At 44.5% G+C, this 16,673-nt stretch overlaps 1 protein-coding gene and 1 long non-coding RNA gene across 5 annotated transcripts in view; one reads left to right on the forward strand and one right to left on the reverse strand.

Moving 5' to 3' along the window:
* The window catches only part of LOC111871683 (dual specificity tyrosine-phosphorylation-regulated kinase 4), a 559,052-nt gene that overhangs the window by 412,702 nt on the left and 129,677 nt on the right, over positions 1-16,673 (forward strand). Inside the window, exon 2 of one of the 4 annotated variants that reach the window (XM_023864947.2) lies at positions 10,696-11,824. The exons of the other annotated variants lie outside the window; for them this stretch is intronic. Within the exon in view, the coding sequence (XP_023720715.1) occupies positions 10,793-11,824 (1,032 nt within the window). The 5' untranslated portion in view covers positions 10,696-10,792. The remainder of the gene's footprint in view (positions 1-10,695; positions 11,825-16,673) is intronic. 4 annotated transcript variants of the gene reach the window in all.
* The window catches only part of LOC111871684, a 217,935-nt gene that overhangs the window by 90,969 nt on the left and 110,293 nt on the right, over positions 1-16,673 (reverse strand). The window lies entirely within an intron of this gene.

Below are 16,673 nucleotides of genomic sequence, written 5' to 3' on the forward strand. Positions count from 1 at the left end.
TATTTTATTTCATTTTTTATTTGTAGTTTTTTAACGAGGCTGTCAGCAACTCGGGTTATAAGCCTGTAGATTTGAATGCATGGCAAAGGATAAAGAAATTGGAAAACATGTGGAAGAAGGCAGGGTTTGAATGAATTTTAGGGCGCTCTCCTAGAATTGCCTGAAGGGACTGAAGAAAAACAGGAAAAGCCTCTCTCATGTTACACGCTGTCCTGGCCAACATTCGAACTGAGCACTGCCAGATTACAAAACACAAGGATTACCTGTTGAACCAATCTGTTGAATGCCTCGAACTTCCAAGTAATATCTTTCAGTCTTACAGAATCAGATTTTGTTTGAATATATCATCTATCCCGCGCGTGCTACATGTACCACCCACCCCTCTCATATTCCTTCATCTTGTTCAGAGTTGCACTGAAATACAATATGAACCCTCTGAAACCGTGACACTGTTTTAGTAATTATTCGCTCTCCTAGAATTGCCTGAAGGGACTGAAGAAAAACAGGAAAAGCCTCTCTCATGTTACACGCTGTCCTGGCCAACATTCGAACTGAGCACTGCCAGATTACAAAACACAAGGATTACCTGTTGAACCAATCTGTTGAATGCCTCGAACTTCCAAGTAATATCTTTCAGTCTTACAGAATCAGATTTTGTTTGAATATATCATCTATCCCGCGCGTGCTACATGTACCACCCACCCCTCTCATATTCCTTCATCTTGTTCAGAGTTGCACTGAAATACAATATGAACCCTCTGAAACCGTGACACTGTTTTAGTAATTATTCGAGTTCGTACTAGAAAGTTTCATGGTAACTGAGATTACGATATTACGAAGCTTAAATGTTCCGAGGACCACACAGTATGAGCCACTGAAGGAAGAAAACTCTCTGTATATTTGTAAAGTCCGTTTGCCTATACCAATCTTAATGAGAAGCCGAGGCATCTCTGACGTACGAAAGCAATCGAAAGGATAATGTGGCTTCTTAAAGCTCGTTGAATGTCCGTTTTCTTCCCCCTTTTGTCATCTTCAACCATAGCTTTGTTTCAAGATGACATCTGGTGTCATCTCCCCCAAATACAGTTCTCTTTCCCGTCGTTGTTCACTTTCAAGTTAATTTCGCTCAGCTGCTGCAGTCCCAGAGGGCTCTTGTGAAAACCCCAATGAACCTGCGAACTCCATAGAAGGATCTTTTTTCTTCACTTGCTGAGTTGATAACAACTTTAAAGTAGGAATCTGCTTCACGGATTTAATCTGTTGCATTGCATAATTGTACGCAAAGGGTACCTTTTAGTTTCGCACATCTTCAAAACTTTAAATTCAGCACGAGTAAGGCTATATTTATGCCACCTTCATAATCACAATAAGTACTATGTCTTTCTCCAAAGCTGTTCGTCATGCTGACGAATTTTAAAACCCGCAATTTGATCGTTTTCACACGAGTAAACGTGATGTGAGTAAGAGCTGTACTCTCGATGACAACTTTGTGGACTCATAGACCTTTACTTTCTTGCTTTCAGTTACCCCTTGCTGAACCTTCTCTTCCGGATCACTCCGTACGTTGCAAGAAACTGACCAAGTGAAAATTAAACACGCTGCAGTTATTTGGTCTTATCACTAACTAATTAAAATTTTCTTTTTAAATTCGCCTAGTGGGGGGTGCAGTCCAACTGGGTCCACTCGGCACAGCGGCCACTGATTGGCCTATTGTAGCCTGCCCCGGTTGATTATGATGATGGAGAAATTGGTGGAATGAATATGGGTAAGGGAAACCGAAGTACTCGGAGAAAATCCGCCCCAGCGCCACTTTGTCCACCATAAATCCCACTTGACCAGACACGGGATCGAACCCGGGCCGCCGCGGTGGGAAGCCAGCGACTAACCGCTTAAGCTATGGCGCGGCCATAACTAACTAACTTCGTAGAGAAGAGTCCTTGGAAACCTACCAGGGGCTCATATAATCTAGAAACTTCCAGCATTGCATGCAATTTGAAGTCCCATTACCGTGTACCCTATCCTGAACCAGAAAACCCTAGTCACAACTGCCTATCCTACTTGTTTGAGATCAATCTTAACATTACCCCCATACTCCTAGTCTTCGAAGGTGTCTTTTTCCTTATTTGTTTCCTACCAAAATTCTGTATGCATTTCTATTTTATTCCATACGTGCTACGTGCCCGGACCAGCCTCATTATCCTTTATTTGATCATCCTAATTTTATCTGACGAGAAATGAAGTTTATGAAGCTTCCCATTTTGTAATTTTTTATCTTTCTCTTCCTTCGTCTTTTCTTGTTCACATAGTCTCCTCAACATTCTTCTCTCAGGTCCCGCGTGTGTATTATCTTGCTCTTACTTCGTCTCTTCTTGTCCACCTATTCTCCTCAACATTCTTCTCTCAGGTCCCGCGTGTGTATTATCTTTCTCAAAGTATTAGTTTGGAACTACCTTAGTCTCTTTATATTTATAGAATTAATTGGTATGAAGGTCTTGCCAAGGCTTTTTATCGCAAAGGCCCTGATTCAGTCTTAGGGTATTTCAGGTGGAATCTGTGGTGAACAAAATTGTATTATAGCAGGATTTCACGTAACGCTTAGGTTTTACCGTGTCACCATTCCACTAATGTCCCATACAGGCTCAAAGATCATTCAGGGCTGTTATATGGGAATATGCCAAACTGGGGCCTCAGTATTATGACAAACAACCGCCTCACCCTAATCCAACTAATATTTATGGAATGTTCTGTGGGAGGAGTTAAGAAAACCTGACTCAAACTTCTATCCTGAAGACAGAGACATAGGCTCCTTTGGAACAGTGGTACATATCTACAAAAGTGCAGTAACCGCAGTGGGCATTTCAAATCTCAGAAGTGAAGAAAAACGAATTGGGATTTTAGTGGTTTTGAGCATCAGAAGTACAAGGTGTGTCCCAAAAGTCATGAAATATATTTCTTTCCCGCGCTCATACTGGTCGGAGCGCGCTGGAACCGGTTGGGTTAAGGGGGGAGGCCTTTAGCTTCACAGCGCGCCCAAGGTTAGTCTGCTCGAGCATCGGAGGCGTCAGTATCGCTGATTTAGTGCACCTGTGTTTTGTGACCATGTCAAGGCGCGCGATGGCGGATACTTTCGAACAACGTTGGGCGGTCAAGTTCTGCACAAAACTCAACAAAAAAGCTGCCGAAACTCACAAACTGCTTAAGCAAGCCTACGGGGAGTCTGCTCTATCATATGTACAAGTCACAAGGTGGGTGAAGAAGTTTAAGGAGGGACAGGAAGGAGTGGAAGATGACCCCCGCTCTGGACGGCCATCAACAAGCCACACCGATGAAAATGTGACTCGTGTGCGTGATTTGTTGAATACTGACCGTCGAATGACTGTCCGGTTGTTAGCCGACACTCTGAACATTCCAAAAACCGTTGTGCATCGCATCGTTATGGACGAATTGAACATGCGAAAGGTGTGTGCCAAGCTGGTCCCCAAATTGTTGACAGACGAGCTGCCGCAGCCACCCTACAGCCCCGACCCAGCTCCGGCCGACTTCTTTTTGTTCCCGAGGATCAAGACTGCACTCAAAGGACGCCGTTTTTNCGTTTCCGTTCAGTGTTTGTCGTGATCACTACACAGTAATAATCTTCATCATTGGCATGATATACTACTCTAGAAGATTCTGCCAAATTGCGTCCGGTTTTCAGTTTTTGGGTTTCCCAACAAACATTTTTTATAGCACGAGGTCGTTAGCCCTGCATCTAACCCCCCAACCTGAAGAGCAAAAGAAACTCCGTGGCCTGTAGTCCGCAAGCGAACTCTACCGACCTAGCGGCCGCCGCTTTTCGGCGAAGTTAGTGCCAGCGTGGTCAGCGCAACGGATCCCCACGGCCATTAATCTCTGTTTTCTAGGCCGGAGCCGCTATTTCCTCGAAATAGCTCCTCAATTATCCTTACGAGGCTGAGTGGAGCCCGTTCCAGACCCACTAATTCTCAGAAAATCTGGTAGCGCCGGGAATCGAACCCGGGACCTCTGGATCTATAGGTGGGAACTCTGATCACTACACTAGAGGCGGTCCGGGGAACAAATCTCTGTATTTACGTCCCTCAAGCGACAGGGTGGCCCACACTTATATCCTCAGGTACCGGGTTTCCTTTTCGTCGCCTTGTACGACTCGGTGGAGATATTCTAACCCGCAATACACATGAATAGCCCACTGCCAACTGACAGCGAGTTACTCATCGGAATATAAAATGGAAAGAAGCTGTCGCTTTCAGCCAGAGACACGCATTAGTTGGGTGATACAGATGTGAAGATGTATGAAGCCTGCAGAACTCGAGTAGATCTGTTCTGAACCCGTCAGGCTGCATTCCGTTACGTAACTAGCAAAGTCAGTCAGTAAACAGTGACAATCAAGTACTTGACCCAGTTGCTGTGGAAGCCTAGTTACTTGCCCAGTTGCTTGCACATGGTTGCAATGTATCGTACATATTATGTTAATTTGTACAGTCACAAACCTTGCCAGTGGAACTCGTTGGTGGAGCTCCAGAAACGCATACTATTTGCATACGCAGCATGGCGGCCAGTATTCGGTGGGCGAGGAAACAAGTATCTCCCTTCTTCTTCACGTATGTTCTTAAGCCAGACGTTTTCAAACTTACAGTTTGTTGAAGCAAGAAAGATTTAACTGACTTGGATCTTGATTACATATAGCGTATATAACGTATATTACAGCCGGGATAGCGTAGTCGGTATAGCGACTGGCTACGGGCTGGACGATTGAGGGGCCGGAGTTCAATTCCGGTAGGGTCAAGAATTTCCTCTTCTCCACGTTGTCCAGACCGGCTCTGGGGCGCACTCAGCATCCTATTCAATGGGTACCGGGGGCTCTTTCCCCAGGGGATAAAGCGGCCAGGGTCGTGACGCTGATCACTCACCTCCAACTAATGCCGAGGTCATGAAAATGTGAATCTATACATCCACTCCCCCATACGCCTTCATGGCGTAGTGCTTAATTAGTTAAGCACAGGTACAACCTTACTTTCCTTTACAGTCGACATATGTATCTTATTTTTACATAAGTCTATATATATCATATACATTATACTTTATGCATACTAAGAGTCGGAACAGCTCGTTGGTACAATGCCGGGCTGGATGACCTGTGTTCGAATCCCGTTAGGGATAAACATGTTTTCTTCTCCACAATGTCCCACCCAACCTCCTATAGGTATTGGGAGCGATTTCTCAGGGGGTAAGGCGGCGGGGACGTGGAGCTGATCACTCATCTGCGTCTAGTGCCGATGTCAAGAATTGTGGAGCTATACCTCCACTCCCCCCTGTGTGATTATGCCGTTGTGCTTAATTAATTAAGCACAGTTACAACTTTACTTCTGTCATATGTGCGTTATCACCTGTGTTCTTGGTGGTCGCCCGTGTAGGCATGTCTGAAGTGGCGAGTTGTCATAATATTCGGGGACGGTTGTCTTCTCATGACGTTGTAATTCCTGGCTCTACCATCACCTTCAGAAAGTCGCTCACGTGTACGTCAAATTAGGTCTATCCAACTAGAGGTACCTAGCCCTTCTGTTCGGTTTTCAGGGACTGCGACAACCTTCTGTTCTTCGCTATATATCTTAACTCTTTCACCCACTTTAAAAAAGGCGGTGAATTTTTTTGTGGCGAAGGAGGTAAACTTTATGAAAACTGCTTGCTAAACATTCCGTTTCATTTTAAACTTGATTCCACATGATACGAAATAAATAACTTAGAAGAACACATGGGATTATTATGCCCCTATGGAGTATGGATATAATATAGCAAAATTTAAGCGCATGATTTTTAAGCACTTTCCACACGGCAGATATTTTTATATCGAAAAAGAAAGATACATTTATATAACGCACCCCTCGTGTAAGTAGCTAAGTACAGTGTTTTAAAGAGGCACAGCCCCTCGTTAAACCAGCTAAGCGCAGACTCCAACAGTTTCATACCTATAAACAGACTTAATGAGACAGAATTCGGGGAAATTGGCTCCGGTCATAATGTTATTCGGTTTAATATTATTGTAATACAGAGCAGCGTTTCCCAAAGTGGGGAGTCGCAACTTCCCAGGGAGACATGCCGTATTTTTTGGAAGCAGCCTAAAATTGGGCATGAGAATACTGTTCTGAGGGGCAATTGCACAAGTAAATTTGCAATATTAAGTTACAGACTTATACTACAGTAGAAGAAGAATTTCATCGTATCATTAATGTTCTCTGGCATTTAATTTGTAAACTGCTAAATCACGATTTAGATCGACTTATATAGGGCGGGGGGGGGGCTAAACATTTTGTATTCACGTCAAGGAAGCCTCAGTCTAAAACGTTTGATATGGAGTAAAAAGTAAAGTTGTCCTTGTGTTTAATAATACAAGCACCATCGCGGGTTCAAGTCCTGATGAGGTCACTGGATTTTTTTTTCAGTTGACCTAATCCTTCCAGCCGCACTAGGCCCTGGGGTTTACTCAGCCTCTAACAGAAATGAGTACCAGGGATTAATTAAATAATTTTCCTGTGGAGTAAAGCGCGGCCGGCGCGTAAGGCTGACAACCTTACCGCCATCTTTGAGCCGATTGTCTAGATAGTGTGGGACCCTCAACGTCTCACAACCCTACGGGCCTTCACGGCCTGGTACAGAGATAGCTTTACTTACTTCTACCACGCCATGGGGAAGTGGATGTATAGCTCCATCATTCTTGACCGCGACACCAGATGGAGGGGAGTGGTCAGCTTTACACCTCAGCAGATTTACCTCCGGGGCAAGAGCCCCCGGTACCCATTGGATAGAAGGCTGTGTGGGTCCCAGAGCCCGGGACGCTGTAGAATAGACAAAAATCTTGCCCCTGCCAGCAATTGAACCCCACCGTCCAGCCCTTAGCTTGCTGCTGTACTGACCGAGCTATCCGGTCTCCATTTTCTATAGAGTATCAACGACAAAAAATCGGTGAAAAGACAAAATTGCTCTAGCTGATTAAAAATATTGTCTATGGCCTGGATGAACGGGGTTCGATTTCTTGCAGGGACAGGAATTTTACTGTTTGACATTGTCTAGGGCCTAGACTCTAGGCCGCCTCTAGGGTCAATTTGTACAATGGGAGGATATTTCGCTAGGAATAAAATTGCTGGAACTTGAAACTGACGGTTCTCCCCGAAGTATTGCTGAATCTGTAATGCGTAGAAGCGCAGCCCACGCACGTATTGATGCACAAATTCACGGCGTGGTACACACACCCTTGCAAGAGCATCAGTGTCAATTTTAGAGATATAATCAAAATTAAAAAAATAATAAGGAAAATTTTGTCACAAATGGTAGACTCGTACTTGATAATGTACACGGTATGTCCAGGATCTATTAGGACTCATTTTTTAAAAATCTTGCCCTGCAATGCCATCTCTTGGCGAGTTGTGGCGTTAAGATTCTTGAAGTTTTGGCTCCAGCAGATTTCTGGTTGTTCCCAAACGTTAAGTTGGCGAAGAAAGTAGACCGTCACGACACCATCCAGGACATCCAAAGGGAATGTACAGCAGTTTTAAATGCGATTCCACAAAAGGAGTACAGTGACTGTTTTCGAAAACTTTTCAATCGATTCCAGCTATGTACTGATTCAGAAGGAGACTGTTTTGAATAAAAAGAGTGAAATTTTGAAAATAATTCACGTCTTGTATTTTAATGAACACAGTCCTAACAGAACCTCGACACACTGTATAGTTGTTCAGAAAGCATTCAAAATACGTATCCGAGGAACGGGGTGAAAGTTTATTTCAAATAATAATTTTCCTGCTTCTAACTGTGAAATAGGTGAAATGAAATCCTTTCTCGCGAACCGTCAGATCCGTGCTTAGTAAATATCCCACGTTTCGGAAACTCTCAGGAGCTGATGTAATGGGTGACATAAATGGTGTTTACACACGCGCGCACGCACACGCGCACGCACACACACACACAAATATGAATATAACAAAATTATTATTTTGCGTGGACCGAGGGTATTCGATATAAATATTCTGACCACGTTTGAAAGATCCATCGTTGCCATGGAGATATTCTTCCTGATTTGAGCATTGTAATTATATCTGGCGAATAATAAAAGTTATGAATCTTCTCATTTCGGTACAGATATTCTCAGCAACCTGGGGTCGACTCAGCCTCTAACAGAAATGAGTACCAGGAATATTCCTGGGGGTAAAGAGCGGCGGACGCGTAAGGCTTGACAACCTCACAGCCATCTGTGATCCGATTGCCTGTAAAATATAGGAACCTCGACGTTTTACACTCCTATGGGCCGCCATGCCTCTTTTTTTTTACCCTGGTTCTCAAATACCCTCGCATTCTGTGTTTTCTCTTAATGTCAGAGATAAATATTCACACCCATACAAGACTAGAGGCAAATTTATAGTTTTGTGTGTTTTTAATTTTTAGATTTTCATGCAGCAGACGGGAAGTCAAGAGGTTCTGAACCGAATTTAATCTGGTCTTAACTTCATCATGTATCAAATTTCGATTTGTTGGTGTCGTTCCCAGATATTTGAAAATGTTCACATACTCAAAGAATCTATTATCTGTCCTTACACATGAACATACTCTTAATTAAATTAAAAGGCCGCGCCATAGCTCATGCGATTAGTCGCTGGCTTCCCATCGCGGCGGCCCGTGTTCGATCCCGTCTTGTCAAGTGGGACTTTTGGTGGACAAAGTGGCGTTGGGGCAGGTTTTCTCCGAGTACCTCGGTTTCCCCTGCCAATCTTCATACCACCAATTGCTCCACAATCACCCTCACCTATCATCTGGGGCTGGCACAATAGGCCAGAAGTGGCCGCAGTACAAGGGGCTTAGTTCCACCCCACTAGCAATAAAAATAATTAAATTAATAATGCAATGAAGGACTCTTTACACGAATTTACATGTACGTTAATTATACAAGAAAATGGTGGTACAGCCCATCAGCTATGTGGGTTGCGGCCGTAAACCGGGTCTCGCGAGTGTAGGTTGTGTGGGCTTGCAACTTTCCTTTGCTTGGTTTTCCTTTCAGTACTCATTACTGTAAAGAAGTGGTATCTGCACGTACAGGGTGCTCATTAACCTGATATGTTAATGTTTCATCGTGCATTATTGTACTTCTGCGTACTGCTCTGCATGTTAACATTTTTAACTAACATAATTTAATCAGGATACGAGTATTTACGTGTGAAACCGAATCCCGTAAGGGCCACAAGGACCTTTGTGATATATTTTCGTAGGATGCAATCATCGGTGCCACCTGCATGTGCATGAGTTGGGGGGGGGGCGACAGCCAGAAAGTTTTCTTATAAACTTGGTCTTAAGTCGTTTAAGAATTCTTTTATCGATCGGCCTGGAATATTCAGGATAAAATATATTTTTAAACTGCTTTTGATTTTATTACTATCAAGCTTATTCGATATATTTACTGCAGTCGGGATAGCTCGGTGGGTGTAGTTCTGGCCTACGGTCTGGACGGCCAGGGTTCGATTCCCTGCACGGTCAAGGTATTTCTCATCTCCATAGGAGCCAAACCGGCTCTACGTCCAACTCAACCTCCTACCCAAAGGGCACTGGGGGTGATTTACCCGGGGAATAAAGCAGCCGGGTCAGGAAACTGACCACTCACCTCCAATTTGTACCGAGGCCAAGAATGGTGGAGTTATACCTTCACTCCCCGTATGTCTTCATGGTGGAGTGCTTAAATAATTAAACACAGAAATAAATTTATCTTTATATACTATATTTACTGTTCAACTCTAACTTTGTTTCTAGGTAGGATCTCCCTTGCTAGGGCTTGTGATTGCAGCGATTGCAGAATTTACTCCAAATGTAGAAATCGGATCAATACGAGAACTCAGCAAGAATGACAGTTAAACACAAGAGACGAATGTCAGAGAGAAGGACTGTCTCTTACTGATGTGAATCATAATGAACTAGGGCGTCTATTAAATTAAATCTTTGTCTAAGCAGTACATAGCAATAAATATAGAGTTGGTAACAGAAATATATTTTACAGACTTTTCCACATAACAGTTACTAAAATTTTACTGGAGTCAAAAGAGGGAAATAGCAATCCATCTTCAGAATTTTGGAGATTTTGTAGACGGTAGAGATCAAACTGTTAGCTATGCCGAAGTTCGGCTCTACTAATTGAAGTTTGCTGCAGTTAGTATTTTATTGAACTGGTATAGTCAAATATCATATATTCTCTTATGCTCATCGTTTCAGAATTAGGCCAAATCATGATGGTTAGGAACAGTGTGCGTTTCGATATAAACTCTCATGAATCGAAAAATAAATTCTGTGCCTTCGACTTCCTTAGGTAGTTTGAAGTAGGCTTGCACGACTCCTCTCTAATCCATACCTAATTATCACCATGTCTGCGAGTGGGACAAGGCTGAATGTAATCCCTGTACGTAAGCAGACAAACGACCTTCATGAACCTTGGTTCTTGCTTCTGCCATCTCAACTGCATGTGCTGTTATTCTAGTTTGTCGATTTTCTTTCCCGTTATTTACCGGATTTTGTCACGTACCCAGAAACCCTTCCTTCCTGGCGCCATATGACTGTCTTTTCTCATGCTGTTTATTGTTTCTTTAGTTTGTACAAGTTATAAAGCACACCTTCTCCCCGCTTATGGCTGCTGTCACACCCGTGTTACAGATCCCAGCCCCCGCACCATGTTTAACAGCTCGCAGTAAGAGTGTAACGCCGCCATGGAGCAGTCGTCATGTAGCTCCAGGCAACTTCATCTGTGCTGATGTGGCTGGTTGTGGCTTGTCGCTCCAAACAAGAGAAGAGTCCAGAATACAAGGACATATTGCAGATGGCAACTATGACAAGAAGTGGACAGCAACCGCCCCCAGCGCCACCCCTGCGCCATTCCGCCTCTTTCTCTTGTTTGTCCCGTGGTACAACCCGCGAACGACCACATCGCGCGAGGACAGCGACTCTACCAACGGCCTGTGCTGATACTGATTATGGATTTGTGGTTCGCCCCAGGGGGTGCAGGGGTCCTGCTGCCTCCGTGGCCATGCGACTCAGTGTCAAGTACGGAAACACTTCCGTCATGGTCCTCGAGGAAGAGGCAGAGCACGAGGATGCGATTGTGGGAAGATCAAGGATGGGAACAAAGAAAGAGAACCCGACGTCTCTGCGAGGTGTTCTGATGAAGAAAAGCGCAAGTCTTCTGAGTCCTCAAGCGTGGTGGCCCCCCAGATCGCGTCGTGCCAGAGCCAGTAAAGAGGAACTAGAAAACTCCGTCTTGGAAACGCCACCATGTGACGTGGGGCCACAGCGAAGGTGGCGCAGTTTGGGAGCCCTGATGAGGATTCCACCAGCATCTCTTCCGCAGTCCCACCACCACCATCACCATCCACAGCAGTCTCAGCCTGCATCTTCTTCCACACGTGCTCAGTCCTTTTATCTCCTGGACGACTTTCTGCGGCCTCAGCAGAACAGCTGCTCCAAACCACAACAGCAGCAACAGCAGCAGCAGCAGCAGCAACAACAGCGCTATCTGCCCGAGTTCAGGGAGGCGAGGCTTATCTTCAGCGGTAACACCAATGCCAATGCAACTCGTGTGGAGGTTCATCAGCAGTACAGCGGTGGGGCTAATACCAGTTCCTCAGACTCTCTGGAACTGTCGTCTCCAGTTCCGCCTCCAGTTCCTCCGCCACCGCCGCCCTTGAGGTTGCTCGGGTACCGTGACTGTGGCTGCAGGCAGTGTCGGCGGGACAGACAGCTGCTAGCGCCTTCAGTGTCGGAGGACCGACTCCATCGCTTCGACACGGTACTAACTACATACATCTCTCAGTATGTTGCAATGGGGCATGCGGTGACTTGGCTTGTGGTGGTGGTGGTGATTTTAATTCTAGCAAGCAGAAACTTATACCACGTGTAACCAGAAGAATCTGAGAATCTCGGTTAACATTACAGCAAACCATTGTCAATATTGCATGTATCTACCATAGTACAGACAGTCATGTTCCTGAATAGAATATTTTGCTCTACTCAAGTTCCCTTATCACATAAATTAAAGAGATTTTCTTATGTAGCTTGAACCATAAGTCACGATTTTGGATTCACTGTACTCTAAAAGAAAATTCAGTTCATTTTTGGCATAAAATGTTTTAGGTGTAGGTAATAAAGGTAAAGTTGTCCCTGTGCACAGCTAATTAAGTACCACGTCATGAAGGCGTGCTGACGTATGGGGGAGTGGATGTATAGATCCACATTTTCTTGACCTCGGCACTAGCTGGAAGAGAATGGTCAGCTTCACGCCCCTGTCGCTTTACCCCCGGTACCCAGTGGATAAGAAGTTGGGTGGACCTCAGAGCCGGTCTGGACGACGTGCAGAAGAGACAATTCTTGACCCTACCGAGACTCGAACTCCGATCCCTCGGTCGTCCAGCCCATAGCCAGTCGCTATACCGACTGAGCTATCCCGGCTCCCTGGTGTAGGTAATAGAGATATTTAAACAGCGATCTCGATATCGCTTCTTGAGTCTACTTGTTCCAATCATGTTGACACGACATATTTTCTCTTTATCACTTATACACTGCAGATATTGCATTGTAATCTCCTTTAGCACAGTAGAAAATACAAGGGGGGGCGTTTAATTAAACGGGGTAGGGATGCATGATATAACAGAAAATATACACACGTGTGTGCATTCGATGTGTTACTCTTTCAGCAGTAGCTGCCCGGGCTTGAACGCGGAGACTATCACGGTATGACTGAATCATCATGGCCAGGCCCATAAACCATGTTCGGAATAATTATAAAGAGAGATTAATGGTTCCTGAAGTCTCAGAGAGATGTCCTTAGTCCGACAAGGTCGTCTACCTATACGCCATTTCTCGTATAGTAATTGAGTACAATTTTTGTTTCCGTGTCTGGAGCCTCGCAGACCAAATAGAACATTGTAAAGCACGACGAGGGGCAGGGCCCTAGGGACAGTGACCTTTTGTAGTTCCGAACGTGACTCAGATGCCTTTGTGCGGAAATTTAAAGTAATCTCTTTCTACCACCTGTACACACACATAACATATGGATGTGCAAGGCAAGCTGGCCTCATCTCGGTAAGTAACGCTAACGTATTGTCTGGTTTACATAGCCCAAAACTTTTATGATCCAGCTGCTTCGCAAGAGTCTGTAAAGAGTAATGCCCTTCTATATAAGACGATACACATCGTAAGTTATATTTCTGTTAATGAAGTCACATTTTACAGCATATGCATGATCAGGAATTATATTACGATATCCATTTCTTTTAATATTATCCCAAATATACCACCATGGTATCCATGGTTTAGGTTCTTCTAAGGACCTGATCCGGCTTCAAGGCTTAAAATTATATATATATATATATATTAAATTCAAAATGAGCTCTTATTTCGGTGTCCCTCAACTCTTCTGTGTCCGGGTTCGGAATCTGACAGTAATTTATGAAATATATTTCGCTGTATTCCTCCTAGGCGTTAGAGTCACTGTAATAATCATCACTTCTCGAATGTATGTCAACGATTTGTAATTCCTTTTTCTCTAATAAAATTCTGGGATTTCCGGTTGCAACACATAGTAATTTTGAATCGTGGTGCGCTCTAGCGGAACTCGGCGAAACATAGGTTGAAATTACGTATTTATATAGAGCTGACATCTGGTGTGCGAGCAGCAGACTAGCTGTGAGGACTGCCATTGTGTCACGGTTCAATTCCCCAGTTTGCGCAGGCGCAACTGCCTTCGGCAGCACTGCTGTACCGAGATCACTGCCCTAGTCTTTTTTTTTTTTTTGCCTGCAAGTGCAAGGTGCACGCAATTCGTTCGAAAACGTTTCAGAGCAAGGTATGAAGTAATTACACTTCAGTGCCAATTAACATTGCTATAATTGTTATGGTGCAAGAGACTGGTTCTAGATTATTTTCATCTTGGGTGTCATGCCGTGTAGTTTGGTAAATAGGTACTAACGTCTCGGAGGAACGTGTCGTCATTTCCCAGAGTACAAGAGGATTGCAAAGGTGTAATCAGCACCGGAATAGACAATTACCACACGAATTCTTTTCCCCTTTGTATTCTCAGCGCTCGTAGCTAACAGATAATAGGTTTCTTGAACGCATTAAGAAAACTCTGTGGTTTTAGTCCGCAAGCTAAATATACCGACAGAGCGACCGCCGCTTGTCGGCGAAGTTAGTGTCAACTTCAGCGGGTAGAGAGTGTCGCGTGGTCAGCGCAACGGATAACGTCATTAAATAGATAGACTTGAAAGGATAATGATGATGGTGTAAGCTGTACAGATATATTAGGCTTATTTAGGACAGTCGGTCGGTTAAATTGCCGCTGGCCTTCGCCAGCACAGTCATTCCTGGCTTCAGTCTTCTCGAGATCCAAGGCCAAAATTTTTATTCTCGCCCAGACATGTCCAGTGATTGAGACTAGCTCTTTCTAACGGGCCCAACTGAGTAGGTTTATCCTGCTCCATCCACCTGAGGACGGATACAGATCCAGTCTCCGAAACGTTGTGGTGTTTTGTCTTCTATATACCAGACGATGGATACAGTCCAAAATAAGCCTAATAGTTCTGTACATCATTAAATAGGATTTAAATTATAACGTTTATACCGCTCCCTTACAGAAACTACTGCACATTTTTCACAGATCTGTTATCATACGTAACGTAAGGTGTTAGTAACTAAACATGGAATTTTGATTTATAATTGGATATCAATATATCAATATAACTCATAAGTACAGGCAACTATAACACTATCGCTAATATACACACTTAAAAATCAATATAGCACAAGCTGTTTCAGTAAATTATAATCTTCACTAGTCGTTGCTCGGTTACGGTTCCCAGCAATGGAGATTCTTCTGCTCTCCTTATTACGCCGTTACCGGCTGGGGAATGTCTCGCAATTTATCAATGACAGCAACTCATGGTATCCCTATCTACTCACTGGCTCTGCTAGGTCAGTCGGTCGGTTAAATTGCCGCTGGTCTTCGCCAGTACAGTAATTCCTGGCTTCAGTCTCCTCGAAATCCATGACCAAAATTTTTATTCTCGCCCAGATATGTATGTGTTTCGAAATGGGGCCTATTAATCGACGAAGGAGGGGCCGGTCTTTCTTTGTAGGCGCTACGTTTGTTGCACCGCAGTTTCAGCACGAGTATATCCGCGCTGTCACGGCGTCCAGGTTACTGTGGGCTCTGTGTTACTGCTACAGGGGTCGGCCTCTCTACGTAGGCGCTACGTTTGTTGCACCGCAGTTTCAGCACGAGTATATCCGCGCGGTCACGGCGCCCAGGTCACTGTGGGCTCTGTGTTACTGCACTGCACTGTACAGGGGTCGGCCCCTCTACGTAGGCGCTACGTTTATTGCACCGCAGTTTCAGCACGAGTATATCCGCGCTGTCACGGCGCCCAGGTCACTGTGGGCTCTGTGTTACTGCACTGCACTGTACAGGGGTCGGCCCCTCTACGTAGGCGCTACGTTTGTTGCGCCACAGTTTCAGCACGAGTACATCCGCGCTGTCAAGGCATCCAGGTCACTATGGACTCTGTGCTGCCTTTATCACTGCACTGTACTAAGTAACATTCATACAAGATACACAGATGTTTCACGTCAATGCAGGCTTGTGCAGCAGGTTATGCCTTAACTTATGCAACTACTCTGAAACTGCAGTTAGTCAGCTGAACGGTCGTAGGCCTGACCGCCGCGAAGAGTCAGAGTTACTTCTTGACTGGCGGTTTACCGTCAGTCAGTTCGTCTTTGCACCAAGTCCCCAAAGACTCACGACCAGAGTTGTTTGTTTTTGCAAGTGAACCGTTGCTACCATAGTCCTTATGTAACATCCTCTCTGACGAGAGAGTTGGTTTGTCTCTTATGAAGAGGCTTCACCTTCGTCAAGTGTACGTATTGTATCACACAAGTATCATGTTGTTGAAAAGTCTTCCTTGTGCACTATAAACAAGTCCTCTACCTGTCCAGGCTTTGCAACGCAGATCATTTCAAAGTCAAATTTATGTTAAGACCGACGGTCAGTCGGCCTTTATCGATGGTCTGATTATATATCCTCAACACTGACCACATAGAAAACACCGCGTTGCCTAGCAATGTCTCGCTTGTTTATCGAGCCGTTTGCCTAAGTCGTTTTGTCACAGCAGTTTTAAGACCCTATATTATGTTTCACTAGTCTCGAGCTCACCTAGGATTTCGTTCGTCTGTTATGTCCGTATTGCTGATTGCAGGAAATTAGAACGTGCGTGTGGCACAAAGCCCATACCAAATTTCATCAAAGACCGTCCAACGGTCTTCAAGTTTAAAAATGCGGAGAAACTGACAGGACCATCATTTAATGCATTAATTTCGAACCAAAGACGCACAGTAATCTGTATTAGCACCGCCGTTAGACCTCAAATTTCGCGAAGGATTCATTTTCCCTCCTGCTGTTTAACGACGTTCCTTAATTTGCAGAGGTTTATAGTGTATCAAATGAGAGCATGTGAAATTGTATAGTCCGCGGGTGAAGATCATAAAGGCAGCAGACACAGCCTCTTTGAGGCTTGTATTCGGCTCAGACAAAGCATGAGCTCATCGATCTGTTTCGTGTAGCGGTGATGCTCTTGGCTTTAATTCAC

This window comes from Cryptotermes secundus, unplaced genomic scaffold (assembly GCF_002891405.2).
Source record: "Cryptotermes secundus unplaced genomic scaffold, Csec_1.0 scaffold262, whole genome shotgun sequence".
Lineage (NCBI taxonomy): Eukaryota > Metazoa > Arthropoda > Insecta > Blattodea > Kalotermitidae > Cryptotermes > Cryptotermes secundus.